The sequence below is a fragment of the Mirounga angustirostris genome, unplaced genomic scaffold, assembly GCF_029215605.1.
Source record: "Mirounga angustirostris isolate CCGP_5_RB_7025 unplaced genomic scaffold, mMirAng1.0.hap1 SCAF_4, whole genome shotgun sequence".
NCBI lineage: Eukaryota > Metazoa > Chordata > Mammalia > Carnivora > Phocidae > Mirounga > Mirounga angustirostris.
The window spans coordinates 148,737,958-148,753,938 of NW_026991712.1; the positions used below are offsets into that span (position 1 = coordinate 148,737,958).

Genomic DNA, 15,981 nt, shown 5'->3' on the forward strand with positions numbered 1-15,981 from the left:
AGCAAGTAATTCAACCAAGTACCTCTTAGGAGATAATGGGATACAGACCCTTCCTAAGTGCTCACGAATTAGTGAAAATGACATACTGATAAAAGGCAAGGAAACAATTGCTGTGACAACAGTATGTGCAAAACAGCTAACATCTGTGGAGTGTCAACCTCAAGCCAGGGACTGAGCTAAATGCTACCCGGGTCTTACCTCAAAAGGGGGAGACAAACCATGAAAGACTATGGACTCTGAGAAACAAACTGAGGGTTTTAGAGGGGAGGGGGGTGGGGGGATGGGTTAGCCTGGTGATGGGTATTAAAGAGGGAACGTTCTGCATGGAGCACTGGGTGTTATACGTAAACAATGAATCATGGAACACTACGTCAAAAACTAATGATGTATGGTGATTAACATAACATAATAAAATGAAATTTAAAAAAAAGACTATTTTAACATATCAAGTGAAGCAGTACAGAAGCTTTATCTTCCTGTGTTTCCCACCCCCGGAGTTTAACCATCCACGAAGATAATCCTTAAAAGCCAGTTAAAAGAATACAATTCTAGGAATGATTGTGTTGGAGGAATGGGTGAATTTTTTTGGTTCACATACAATTACAGTGTCACACAGATTAGGTACCTAATAAAATAAGTTTTAACGATTTAATTCTATACACATTTATCAAGTGATTGACAATGACTTTAGGTAGAAAGATACTGCGGAGACATGGAAAATTTATGAAAGCACTGCACTAGAGATACAATGAAGAATGAAAGATACACTCTCTGCCCTCAGAGGACTCAAAATTCAGAGCAGAAGGGGTTTCATATTCATCGGCTATACCAGTAAACAGAAGAAAGAAAGAGCGATACTGTCTGGGGGATGGAGAATTCTAGGAAGGTTTCCTAAAAGGTAAAACATTTTCATTGGCTATGAAATCAGGTACAAAGGAAGAACACTTTGGATAAAGAGAAAACCATGAGTGAAGGAACAGAAATAGAACTGAATTGAGTAATGATGGAACAGGGAAGAATATCCTTTCCTGGAGCTATTCTGGAACAATATAAATATCCTGCCCATCAGCTGGAGTTCAACTGTGTCCAGAAGCTAGCACCCATGTTCAAGTCCTGTGGTACATTCCCTCTACACCTACTTTGTTGCGGGTTTTTATCATGAGTAGATGTTGTACTTTGTCAAATGCTTTTTCTGCATCTAACTAAAGTGATACGATTTTTATCCTTTCTCTTGTTGATGTGATATATCACATTGATTGATTTATGAATATTGAACCACCTTTGCATCCCAGGAATAAATCCTACTTGATCATGGTGAATAATTTTTTTTTTGGTTAATAATTTTTTTAATCTATTGTTGGATTTGCAACTCCTTTCATTTTTTTGAAAAAAGGACTATCAAACAGATTTTGGGGACATCTGTTCTTGCTAGTGCTACAATGAACCTCTGAAATTATGCTTTTGTAAGTTCACATTTCTCTGAAGAATATGTGTAGCCTTGAATTAAAATAACCAAAACTCCTATTTTAGTATCGTAGAGTGGGAAGGAATCTCAAGAGGCCATTCAGCCTAAATTATACTAGATGGGGAATTGTACAGACATATAATTTCACAGACTCTTGCATTATATTACAACCAACATAAATTTCTCTATTCCTTGGTACTGAATAAAGGATTAACAAAACTTTGAGACTTGAGATTTTTGATACTAGGTTAATTTTTTGGCTCTATTCCCACGGTGACCTGGTAACAGTTTGAATGTCCACTACATTACTTAAAAAAAAAAATTGGTATTTTACAATTATATTTAAAATTGACAAAATGTACATATTTAAAACATATAATCTGATGAATTGTGACATGTGTATACTCCCATAAAAACAGCATTTGAAATCACTCTCTACTCTTCCATTGACCTATACATATATATTTACAGCAAAATAATACCGTCTTGATTATTCTACCTTTAAAATAAGCCTTAAGATCAGTTGGTGTAACTCCTTGAATTATGTTCTTTTTCCAAAGTTGTTTTGGCTAGGGGCACCTGAGTGGCTCAGTCAGTTAAGCATCTGCCTTCAGCTCAGGTCATGATCCCAGGGTCCTGGGATTGAGCCCCGCATCGGGCTCCCTGCTCAGCAAGAAGTCTGCTTCTTACTCTTCCTCTGACCCTCCACTTCCCCCACCCCCTCATTCATGCTCTTGCTCTCAAATAAAATCTTAAAAAAAAAAAAAGTTGTTTTAGCTATTCTAGGTTCCTTGTATCTCCACATAAATTTTAGAATCAGCACCTCAATTTTTTTTTAAAGATTATTTATTTGACAGAGAGAGACTGCAAGAGAGGGAACACAAGCGGGGGAGTAGGAGAGGGAGAAGCAGGCTTTCCTGCGGAGCAGGGAGCCCGATGCGGGGCTCGATCCCAGGACTCTGGGATCATGACCTGAGCCGAAGGCAAATGCTTAACAACTGAGCCACCCAGGCATCCTCCTTTAACACTTCTTATACAATAGGTCTACTGGTAATAGATTCTTTTAGCTCTTATATTTCTGAAAAGGCATTTTGCTTTTTGAAACATTTTTACTGGGTATAAGTTGATGGTTTTTTTCCAGTACATTAAAGATTTACTGTACTGTCTTACGGCTTGAATTGTTTTGATAAGTAGTCTGCTGTCATTCTTGTAATTGTTCCTCAGCATATAATGTGGATTTTTTTTCTCTACTTGCTTTTAAGGTTCTTTAGCTCTGGTGTTAAGCAGTTTGATTAAGATAACTATAATGTTCCTTAATGTAGTTCTCATGTTTTCTGCAACTGGAATTCATTGAGCTTCTTGAATATATGGGTTTAATACTTCTAATTTATAAAATTTTTCACCACTGAGTTTTCAAATATTTGTTGTTTACTCACTTCTTCTCTCCTATGAGGACTTCAATTATAGTGCTAGGCCACCTAACATCTCCCACAGTTCAATCATGTGCTGTTCATTTAATTTTTTTTTTTAAGATTTTATTTATTTATTCATAAGAGACAGAGAGAGAGACAGAGGGAGAAGCAGGCTCCCCACTGAGCCGGGAGCCTGATGGGGTACTCGATCCCAGGACCCTAGGATCATGACCTGAGCCAAAGGCAGACGCTTAACCATGTGAGCCACCCAGATGCCCATGTTCATTTAATTTTTAAGTCTTTTCTCTTTGTGTCTCATTTTGGATACTTTCTATTGCTATGTTTTTAAATTTACTAATTCCTTCTTCAGCAGTGTCTAATCTACCATTAATTTCATCCAGCATATTTTTCATTTCATTGTCATTTTCATTTCTTGAAGTCTGATTTGGGTCTTTTTGATATTTTCCATGTCTGTCCTTAACATGCTTGTGCCTTGATCATATTAAAAGCCTTTCTCTTAAGCTTGATAGGTAGGATCAGGGCAGCCTGAACTTATGGATAACTTGGCTCAGTAGGAATAATCTGCCCCTAGTTCACTCTAGTTGGTAAGAATACAAACTATGCCTGGCCCTGTGGGAATTGTTTTACATGTATCCTTCCAGTGCTTTTCTCACATACATACACTGATTAGTAGTCAGCTGAAGATACAGTGGGAACCTCCTATATATCTCCATAGTTCTTTTATTTCGAGTAATCTGGTTTGCAAATTCTAGCCATCATGACCTCCCTACATTCTCAACTCTCTCTTCAACCCAGGGAGACCTTTAGGTTCAGTATGGGTTTCCCTTACCTGCACGATGGCCTGGAAACACCAGACAGTAAAGTAGGGCAATCACAGAGCTCAACTTCTCTGTCCCACTGCCCTTTTTCTTTTCTTTTCTTTTTTTTTTTTAAAGATTTTTTTTATTTATTTGACAGAGAGAGACATAGCGAGAGAGGGAACACAAGCAGGGGGAGTGGGAGAGGGAGAAGCAGGCTTCCCCGCAGAGCAAGGAGCCCGATGCGGGGCTCGATCCCAGGACCCCGGGATCATGACCTGAGCCAAAGGCAGACGCTTAACGACTGAGCCACCCAGGCGCCCCTCTTTCTTTTTTTAACTTATTTTTTTTGAAGTTTAGCTATTTAAAGTGGACCTGTGTGTGAATGTGCCAGAACTGCTATAACAATGTATCACAAAGTGGATGTGGCTTAAACAACAGAAATTTATCGTCTCACAGTTCTGGAGGCTGTAAGTCCAAAATCAAGATGTTGGCAGAACTGGTTCCATCTGAGGGCTATAAAAGAAGGATTTGTTCTGGGCTTCTCTCCTTGACTTGTAGGTGGTCATCTTCTCCTTATGTCTCTCTACATCATCTTCCCTTTGTGAGTGTCTGGGTCCAAATTTCCCCTTCTTATAAGGACATCAGTTATACTGGATTAGGGCTCATTCTAATGGCTTCATTTTAATTTGATTACCTCTGTAAGGCCCTAAAGTTAGCCCTAAAGTCATACTGATAACTGTTAAAATGATGTCTATAAAAATCAGTTTAGTATAGTGGCTAGGAGTAAGGACATTGGAATCAGACTGCCTGGGTTTGATTATGGCTTCACCACCTGCTAGTTCTATGCCTTAATACCCTCACCTATTAAAAGGAATTGAACATACTAATCTCACATAGATAGTGTAAAAATATATAGTTCCTGCTACATAGTATACCTTCAATAAATGTTATAACTAAACACATGTTAGTTAATACAATGATCAAAATAATCTCATCATTGTAACATGAGTAGGGTTACCTAAACCAACAGAGAGCTTGAGTGGCCTTGATGAAGGAGATCAGAGAATTTATATACAAAGACTACTTCACTTATTAAATTTTCTATGCTGTCAGGAGTACTGTCTTCTAGCTTTCTAAGCTTAAAATCTTTCCTTAGTGGCCTCCTCTCTCCACAGTTTACATACAGCTGCCAAAACTCAGGTTTCTAAAGCTCCCTTTGATTAAGTCACTTCTCTGCTTTAGAACCTATACAATCTATTTACAGATTATCATATTAAACTCTAGATTCCTTTGCCTGATTTCTGAAGGCCTTTGAAAACCCAGCAGTCTCTTTGTACAACTTTACTGTCTACTTGAGCCTCTTCTTCACTGGGCAGGTTGTTGTCTTCTATCTTCCTTTCAAAACATGTCCATTCCTGGTGCTTTCCTGCCTTTTTTTCTGCAGGCCATCTATCACCCTTTTCACTTGTTATTTTCCACCCTTCTCTTTCTAGTGCCTAAACATCATTCACTGTCCATTTCAAATCTTTTATTAATTTACACTTTAAGACATTTACATGAACATTTACAAACCTGTCCTACATGGAACATGCTGCTCTGGCTGTTAGGATTCAGGATCAACAGGAAATAAAGGAACATTCCTGACTGCTCCATTTACTAGAGCTCTCCTTTCTCTAAACTTTTAGTAAACTTACATAAGTTTCAGCACTTGTTTTCACATTGTTTTATCTATACTAGTTCTGTTTCATGTCTTCATTCAATAGATATTTCTCGTGCAATTACTCTTAACTAGGCCGTCTGCTAATGATACAGTGGTAAACAAGACAGACATAGTTCCTCATTGAAATAAGTCTGAAGAAGGAATTACAAATATAATGAGCATTACACACACAGTATGTGTAGAATTCTAGAGATGTTTATAACAGGGAGAGTCACCCCAGTTGTGAGATAACTAAAAGCTTATCTATCATCTAAGCTGACACCTGAAAAATGAGTGAGAGGCAGGTAATGAACAGGGAAAGTGTGCATCAATAAGGAAACAGCTTGTGCAAAGGCTTAGAGCAAAAGAGAACACAGTCTAGAAAATAAGGAAGACTATGGGTACCAATAAAGAAAAGTAAATAAAAGGAAAAATGGAATATTATCATGAGTAAATAATATATAAGAAATTACTTTTTTTCAACTACAAGGTGACGAATTATTACCAATACAATTCAGATGTCCAAGACTGAGAGAGAAACACTGAACTGAATTGAAATAAACAAACATAAAATATGAGTTGAAATAAAAATTGAGTTAGAAGGGAAGTCATTCTGCTAAATCAAATAAGAAAAATAAGTAATATATAGTTGGTAAATTTTATTGAAAATGAAATGCAATAAACAAGAAGAAATACAGTTACTGTTTTTGAAAAAAGATATCTGAACCTGCACAACCATAAACCTAGGAGGCAGATAAAGACAGGTAATATGAATGGCAGTTGTTGTCATAAATGTCCTAGGTCAGTACTGAAATAACTATGGAGGCCTCATAGCTCTTTACAGATATACTTTTATAAACAGATCCAATTCCCAAGCACCATCTTGCAAACACCAAGGATAGCAATGTTTATTACCTGCTTGAAGAGGACATCTGATTATCTTACTTCTGGACAATAAGCTCCCAGAAGGCAAGCATCATGTTCTTAACTCATCTTTGTATTTCATATCACAGAATATACTTAATAAATGTTTGTGAAATAAAAAATGAAAGTTCAAATTTGAGAAATAAATGTTTTTTTATTATGTTAATCCCCATACATTACATCATTAGTTTTAGATGAAGTGTTCCATGATTCATTGTTTGTGCATAACACCCAGTGCTCCATGCAGAATGTGCCCTCCTCAATACCCACCACCAGGCTAACCCATCCTCCCACCCCTCTCCCCTCTAGAACCCTGTTTGTTTTTCAGAGTCCATCGTCTCTCATGGTTCGTCTACCCCTCCGATTTCCCCCCCTTCATTCTTCCCCTCCCGCTACCTTCTTCTTCTTCTTTTTTTTCTTAACATATATTGCATTATTTGTTTCAGAGGTACAGATCTGAGATTCAAGTCTTGCACAATTCACAGCGCTTACCAGAGCACATACCCTCCCCAGTGTCTATCACCCAGTCACCCCATCCCTCCCACCCCACCCCTCTAAATGTGTTTTCAAAGCATATCTCTTTTAAGATTATTTAGGGCACAAATTATACAAAAAATCAGTTCATTTTAAAGATTTGGCACTACCTAGCCTAGTCTATTACTATTTGATATTCCAAGGTAGGACTATCTAATAGATAAGAACTGCTAATTGTATCCCAAAAAAATAAAGCACACATTCTAGCTACTATTTTCTACAGTCCTGAAAAAAGCCATTGCATTGAAGGCCATGGGTAAAAGCTTTCTTCACATAGGTCATTCTCATAAAATTCATTCTCCTGAGTTTATAAATCCAGTAAGACATTTACGTGATTCTAAGTGAAAGTATAAAATGTTTGAGTGTACAAATAAATGATGAATAAGTGGCTGAATGAAGGGGAAAAAAAGAAAGGAGGAAAAAAATGAAAAAAAGAGAGGGAAGGAGGCAATTCACTTTATACCAAGAAATAGTGGAAGGAGAAATTGGGGACTTACCATCCTTCTAATAAAATAACAAATTTTGGGATGCCTGGGTGGCTCAGTCAGTTAAGCATCTGCGTTCGGCTCAGGTCATGATCCCAGGGTCCTGAGATGGAGTCCCACATTGGGCTCCTTGCTCAGTGGGGAGCCTTCTTCTCCCTCTCCCTCTGCCTGCCACTCCCCCTGGTTGTGTGCATGTGCAAACACGCATGCTTGTGCTCTCTCTCTCAAATAAATTAAATCTTTAAAGATAATAAAATAACAAATTTTAACCATTATTATATCAAACTAAGTTTCAAAATAACATTTTTCTTTTAAACCATATGATTATTGTTGGACATTTTACAACTAATTTTAAGAAACTTTTGAATTTAAGAAAGACTTTTTTCTTGCCATTTGCAACGACATGGATGGAACTAGAGGGTGTTATAGTAAGCGAAATAAATCAATCAGAGAAAGACTATTATATGATCTCACTGATACATGGAATTTAAGAAACAAAACAGGATCATAGGGGAAGAGAGGGAAAAAATAAAGCAAGACTAAATCAGAGAGGGAGACAAACAATAAGAGATTTTTAATCTTAGGAAATAAACTGAGGGTTGCTGGAGGGGAGGGGGTTAGGGGGGATCAGGTAACTGGGAGATGGACATTAAGGCAAGCACGTGATGTAATGAGCAATGGGTATTATATAAGACTGATGAATCACTGAACTCTACTTCTGAAACTAATAATACATTATATGTTAATTGAATTTAAATTTTAAAAAAAGAAAAAAGAATTGCTGACCTTCCACTAAATCTGCATTTTAATAGGTTCAAAACCTGCAACTAAAGCCACTCTGATCAACTAAAGAATCTTAAGCAGCCACCGAAGAGAAATGCAGAAAGCTGAGAATTCCCAGGACAAAATGGGTGGAGGACTTTAGCTCCAAATTCCTTGCTTCTAACAACATTTTTTTTTTAACAATAAAGTATTTTTATGAAAAAAAAAAAAAAAAGACTTCACATAGCACATAGGCAAAGAGCACTGTTTACATAATTCTGTAATGTGTGTATAGAATGCAAAATTTCATTATAGTTATAAAATACAGCTTAATCCAAAATGCAACCATTTATTTGCTTTTGAAACCTTACTTAAAATTCATTTCAGGAGTTAATGCTTAAATGTTAAGTATTGTCAAAAATAATATATACTTACAAGAAGAGGGAAAAATGAAAAGATCCCACCACTAATGTTACAGATACACAGTTAATTTTATACCTTAATCGAAATGCAAATATATCACTGATTTTCATGGTATCAAAAGCACAATCAATGACACAACTAATTACTAAATAAATCACAAACCTAACATCTTGATTTTCTGTCATGAAATTCCTCATCACTGATCTAAGTCATACAGTATTATGAACTGATTTCACTGTCAATTAAAAAATGAAATTTGTATATATATAATATATATTTATATATAATCATGTATTTTTCATTTTTACTTGTGTATTTAACAATGAAAAGTATGCCTTCGTGGTAAATCTTACCTCATTGTATCTGTTGCTGGGAATTTTGATACTGGTTTTCCGAACTTCCATATCAATCACCAAACCTTGAACTACTGGCAATGTATACTGGTAATTTCTGAAGTCCTGGGAAAAAGCAGATTGAAGTGGAATAAAGAATTCATAAATGGCAGGATTTGATTTATAGTCATAAAAGCAGCACAAATGGAAAGAATGTAAAAATTAAAACATCTCATTAATTTAAATAATAAGGAAATGTATAATGAAAACCCTAATGTGTATATTCTACCTCTCTAATTAGACTGTAAATTCTCATAAGGAAGTAGACCTAACAGTCTCATATACACCTTAAATACAATATTAAACAAATATTTGAATGCTTATTAACTCTGCTTTATCACCACTTAACATTTTCTGTATTTGTTAACTGTCTCCTCCTCTAAAGTAAGCTCCAAAGAGGATAGGGACTACCCTACTAAAGAGGGTAGGTACCCTCACTTGTTTCCTTCTTGTTATATCCCAAATGCCTGGAACAGCCTAGGCACTCAATGAATATTTGTAGGGTAAAACATATACACATGCACACACCACATCCAGTGTTGCTGAAGCAAAGTGAGCAAGAGTGGTAGGAGTTCTGGTCAAAGTGACAGCACAAAGCTAGATTTCACAGAGTTTTGTAGGCCACCCTAAGGACCTTTGCCTTTACTGTGAGAAGGTTTTGACCTACTTTAACAGATCTCTCTGACTTCTCTGTAAAGAATAGCCAGAAAGGGAACAAGGATAGAAGAAAGGAGATCAGATAAACATATAAAAATAATTCAGGCAAGAGACAGTGATAACTTGGACCAAAGTGTTAACAGTTCAAAAGGTGGTGAGAAGTTATCAGATTCTAGATATATTTTGAAGAGGTAACTGATAATATCTGTCACTGGATTGAATGTGGAAAAAAAGAGAATCAAAGATAATTCTGAATTATATGGACTGGTCAATTATAAGACTGTATTGCCATTTACTGAGAGGCAGAACATGATGGGAGGGGAAAGTGGCAAGTCAGAAGTCTGCAGAAGAACCAAGAAAGAAAGGTGTCCTAGGAGCTAAGAAAAGAAAATGTACAGATACTGGTAAGCTGTTGGATGGAACGGTGTGAAAACTGTCTTCTGACTACTTCTATTAACTCAGGGAAATTGGGGCTGAGTCATCAGCTGAAAGTGAGAAAAGGAGAAGAGGCACTGGAAATTTGAGAAAACATGAGAATAGGAATGTGTTATGGACCAGGAAACATTGCCAGGTAAGTCTGAGAGCCTCTTTAATGGTACTGATCATGAATCTAAAGTGAGACCAGTGAATAGGCTACTCTTTTTGTCTTCATCCACATTCAGGCCTGGATAAAGCTATCAATGAAGGAAGAAGTAGATCCATACAGGTATGGTCAATTGACCTTTTTTTTTTTTTTTTAAGATTTTATTTATTTATTTTAGAGAGAGAAAGAGTGTGAGCGGGGGGAGAATCTCTGCATGGAGCCCCATGAGAGGCTTGATCTTAGGACCCTGAGATCATGACCTGAGCTGAAACCAAGAGTCAGTTGTGGGACGCCTGGGTGGCTCAGTCCGTTAAGTGTCTGCCTTCGGCTCAGGTCATGATCCCAGGGTTCTGGGATCAAGCCCTGCATCGGGCTCTCTGCTCAGTGGAGAGCCTGCTTCTCCCTCTGCCTGCTGCTTCCCCTGCTTGTGTATGCTCTCTCTCTCTCTTTCTCTCTGATAAATAAATAAAATCTTAAAAAAAAAAAAATAGTCAGTTGCTTTGACTGAGCCACCCAGGTGCCCCAACTGACTTTTTTTTTTTTTAAAGATTTTATTTATTTATGTGAGAGAGAGAGAGCATGAGAGGGGGGCGGGTCAGAGGGAGAAGCAGACTCCCTGCTGAGCAGGGGGCCCGATGTGGGACTCGATCCCGGGACTCCAGGATCATGACCTGAGCCGAAGGCAGTCGCTTAACCAACTGAGCCACCCAGACGCCCCCAACTGACTTTTGATAAGGATGTAAAGGCAAGTAAATAAAGAAAGGATAGTCTTTTCTTTTTTCTTTCTTTCTTCCTTTTTTTTTTTTTTTATTTGACAGAGAGAGAGATAGCGAGAGCAGGAACACAAGCAGGGGGAGTGGGAGAGGGAGAAGCAGACTTCCTGCCGAGCAGGGAGCCTGATGTGGGACTCGATCTCAGGACCCTGGGATCATGACCTGAGCTGAAGGCAGACGCTTAACGACTGAGCCACCCAGGCGCCCGAAAGGATAGTCTTTTCAACAAATGGTACTGAAACAATTGGACATACAAATGGAAAAAAAAAAAAAAAAAGAGCTTCTAACAATGCCTCACAATCATCAACAAAAATTAACTAAAAATGGACCATACACCTAAATATAAAACATAAAAATATAACTATAAGCCTTCTACAAAGAAACATGGGAGAAAATATTTATGATGTCATTCTAGTCAATAAGTTCTTAGATATCATATAAAAAGCATGCTCCATAAAAACATTAAGAAATTGAACATTAGGTGTACCTGGGTGGCTCAGTCGGTTAAGCGTCTGCCTTTGGCTCAGGTCATGATCCTGGGGTCCTGGGATGGAGCCCAGAGTCAGGCTCCTTGCTCAGCGGGGAGCCTGCTTCTCTCTCTCCCCCTGCCCTTCCCCCCTGCTTTTGCACTCTCTCTCTCCCTCTCCAATAAATAAATTAAATCTTTAAAAAGAAAATTGAACTATAACAAAGTTAAAAACTTTTGTTCTGTGAAAGACACTATTAAGAGAATAAAAAAATAAACCATAGGCTGGGAGAAAATATAACAAGTGATACAAATCTGGACTTATATTCAGAATACATGAAAAACTCTCAAAACTCAACAACAAAAGATATTTTTTAAATGGGCAAAAATCCGAAGATTCGCTAAAGAAGATATAAAGAGGGCAAATTAGCACATGAAAAAAAAAATGCTCTGAATCATTCATCATAAAAAGCATACAAATTAAAATCACAAAAATTAAGACCACTAAACTCCTACTGGAATGGCAAAAATTAAAAACAAAAAAAGAGAAAGAACAAGTGCTGGCAAAAAAAAAAGAAAAAAGAATTCTTGTATATTCCTTGTGAATGCAAACTACTAGAGGCATGTTGGAAGAGTTTCACAGTTCTTTGTAACACTAAATGTACAATATGGCTCAACTATCCTATTCCAGCTATTTACCCAAGAGAAAGGAAAACTAATGTTCACTCAAAATTTCATACATGAATGTTTACAGCAGCTTTATTCATAGTTACCAAAAATGAGAAACAACCCACAGATCCATCAACAGGTAAATGGATAAACTGTGGTTCATACATACAACTGAACACTACAAAGCAATAAAGATGAATGGACTATTGATATTGAATATGCCACCCCAAAATAGGTCTCCGTTAATCACTCTTTGACCAGTCTAATTTATAGGGCCTCAGCCAAAGAACCAAAGCTAAGTAGAGGAAAAAGATTATTTCCTCCCCAACAACATACCTAACAACACAGATGAATTTCAAATGCATTATGGTAAGTAAAAGCCAGACTGAAAAGGCTTTGTACTGTATAATTCCAATTATAGGACAGTCTAGAAAAGCTAAAACTATAGGGACAGAGGATCAATGGGGTGCACTAGCAAATTTTCTGGAGTGACAGAACTGTTCTATATCTTAATTGCAACAGTGGTGGTAACATAATTCTTTACCTTTGTCAAAACTCTTAGAAGTATACTCCACAAAAGGTGAATTTTACTGTATATAAATAAAAATGAATTTTTTTTAAGAAAGGTAAATTTAACTAGGGTTTACATTTTGCTGGCCAACACAACAGAGGGTGAGAGAGAGAGAAACTAGAATTATGTAAAAAAAAAAAAGTGATTTTAATGATGAAACCATGGAATCTTAAGATAGGGAGAGAGAAAAGCAAGGGGAGTGAGAGACAATGGAAAAGTGTTAGAATCAATATGATTGTAGGTCCTAGTTAGCTAGAGACAGAGAAGGGGGTTAAGGGGTTTAAAATAAGTTTCCTCCAAATGTGCCACTTTGAACTGAAGGCAATTGAGACTCAAGAGAAACTTTTGCCCTTGTCTAAACTACCTAGAAGAATCTAAATTGAGGGGCTTTCTCAGAATTAGAGTTATTACCAGAGATAAATTCTATCTGAGTGACCCATCTGTATGGTAGGGCAAACATCTAATTATCAAACATGTGCTCTTATTCTTATTACCTTGTGAACTGCCCTCCTCCCTTTGGGAGCCCCAGGTCCCTATCCCATTCCTTAGCTCAGGATGGCATATATAATTCATTTTACCTTTCTGTCTTTGAACCCCTCATGTATGTGAGGTTCTCATATATACAAAATTAAATTTAATTTCCTCCTGTTAATCTGTTTCATGTCAATTTAATTCTTAGACCAGCTGGAAGTATCTTTGAAAGATAGAGAAAAAAATTTCCTCCCTAACAGTGGTGATAGAGAGCAAGACACTTCCGTAGATAACCCACTAAAAGTTTGTATAAGTGAACTGATATAGGCCATAAAACTAGATTACTAGTTTTTGCTTGTTTATGCTACTAGATTACAGGATAAATACTAGTTTATGCTACTAGATTATAGGATAAATATCTCCTTTTCATTCTAAAGCAGATTATAATCAGTAAGAAAAATTACCTTGTCAAAGGTATAACAAGGCACATGATATCAGGGGGGCTGGAGACTGAGTTCAATCACATGGCCAATGACTCAATCAATCATGCCTAGGTAAGGAATCTCCAATAAAAAGTCAGGACACAAAAGTTCAGGTGCTTACTCTGTGCATGTTATATATCAATGTATCAGCAGGGTGACATGTCCCAGAGGACACAGAAGCTTCTTTGGTGTGGGATCCTCTCAGACCTTGTACTATGTGTCTCTTCTTTTGACTGGCCCTGATTTGTATTTCCTTTACTATAATAAAACTGTAATCACAAGTATAGTATACTTTGCTGAGTTCCGTGAATCATTCCAGGGAATTATCAAAACTGAGAGGGCAGTGGGAATGCTAACATTTGTATCCAGTTAGTCAGAAGTATGGGTAGCCTGGGAACCCCTAAACTTGAAGCTGGTTTCTGAAGTAACAACAGTCTTGTAGGGGCGCCTGGGTGGCTCAGTTGGTTAAGCGACTGCCTTTGGCTCAGGTCATGATCCTGGAGTCCCGGGATTGAGTCCCGCATCGGGCTCCCTGCTCGGCAGGGAGTCTGCTTCTCCCTCTGGCCCTCCTCCCTCTCATGCTCTCTCTCATTCTCTCTCTCTCAAATAAATAAATAAAATCTTAAAAAAAAAAAAAAAACAGGCTTGTAAAGAAATGTGCCTTTAGGGGTGCCTGGGTGGCTCAGTCCTTAAGCGTCTGCCTTCGGCTCAGGTCATGATCCCAGAGTCCTGGGATCGAGCCCCGCGTCAGGCTCCCTGCTCTGTGGGAAGCCTGCTTTTCCCTTTCCCATTCCCCCTGCTTGTGTTCCCTCTCTTGCTGTCTCTCTGTCAAATAAATAAATAAAATCTTAAAAAAAAAAAAAAGAAAAGAAAAGAAATGTGCCTTTAATCTGTGAAGTTTGGCCTAATTCCAAATAGGGCCAGAGTCATTACAAGTACTCAGAAGGGTCTTGCCTTAGTGGTGGAGAATAATTAGTACTATAGTAAACAAGACTTTGGTTCCACCTTACAAATCTTAAAAGCAAGACTTGAAAGGACCAAACTATTTCTAGGTAAATTAACTGCCTTACTTGTAACAGAACTCAAGAATATTTATAGGAGGGGTGTCTGGGTGGCTCAATCATTAAGTGTCTGCCTTTGGCTCAGGTCATGATCCCAGGGTCCTGGGATTGAGCCCCGCATCAGGCTCCCTGCTCTGCAGGAAGCCTGCTTCTCCCTCCCCCACTCCCCCTGCTTGTGTTCCCTCTCTTGCTGTGTCTGTCAAATAAATAAAAATCTTAAAAAAAAAAAGAATATTTATAGGAATACAAAAATATCCAGCATCCAGAAAGGAAAAAATCATATTTGGCATCCAATAAAAAATTTAAAAATACCAAGCATGCTTGAAGCAGGAAAATACAACTCAAAGTAAGGGGGTAGTTAATCAATGGAAACTGAACTAGAACTGATAGAGATGTTAGAATTACCTAACAAGGACATTCTAATAGTTACTATGATCATATTCCAGATGTTCAAAAAATTAAGTACAGGCATACAGGATCTAGAAAAAGACTTAAGTCAAACTTCTAGAGATGAAAATTATAACGAGATCACACACCCCCCAAAAAAGATGGAACTGGCAGCTTTAACAATACAAAATAAAAGATTACTGAACTTGAAGACAACAATAGAAAACATCCAAAATGAAATACAAAGAGGAAAAAAAAGACTGAAAAAGAAAAAAAAAAAAGGAGCATTAGTGAGCTGTGAAACAATTTCAAGCACCTAATATGTCTGTAACATTAGATTCCCTAAAGGAGAGGAAGAGGTAGATAGAAAATGTTATTTGATGAAAATTATAAAAATCACAAAACTAAGAAGCTCAACAAACCCAAGCATAAGAAACACACACAAAAAAACCATATAAAGGCACATAATCATATCACTCAAAACCGGTGATAAAAAGAAACACCTTAAAGCAAACAAAGAAGGAAAAAGCATTATGTAGAGAGGAACAAAGAGGGAAAATAGACTCCTCGTCGGAAACAATGCAAACCAGAAGACGGTAGAGCGATTATTATTCATCTTTAAAATACTCAAAGAATAAAACTGCCAACCTAGAATTCTACATCCAGCAAAAATATCTTTCAAATATGAAGGTAAAATAAACATGTTGTTAGAAATAAAAATGCCAAATAAGTTTCTCACCAGAAGACCCAAAGGACAAGAAATGTTATAGGAAATCTTTCAGGCAGAAGGAAAATGACACCAGATGGAAATATAGATTTACACAAAGGAATGAATATCACTGAAAATGTCAACAACATAGGTAAAGCTACAAGAGCTTTTCTTATTATTTAAATCTCATTAAAACATAACAAACTAGGGACGCTTGGGTGGCTCAGTCGTTAAG

General features: G+C 37.3%; 1 protein-coding gene across 2 annotated transcripts in view; it reads right to left on the reverse strand.

The window, feature by feature from the left end:
• ZFYVE9 (zinc finger FYVE-type containing 9) overlaps positions 1 to 15,981 on the reverse strand; it is a 190,709-nt gene that overhangs the window by 19,874 nt on the left and 154,854 nt on the right. For both annotated transcript variants that reach the window (XM_045897698.3, XM_045897697.3), the window contains one exon: positions 8,879 to 8,983. In XM_045897698.3, coding sequence (XP_045753654.1) covers positions 8,879 to 8,983 — 105 coding nt within the window. The remainder of the gene's footprint in view (positions 1 to 8,878; positions 8,984 to 15,981) is intronic.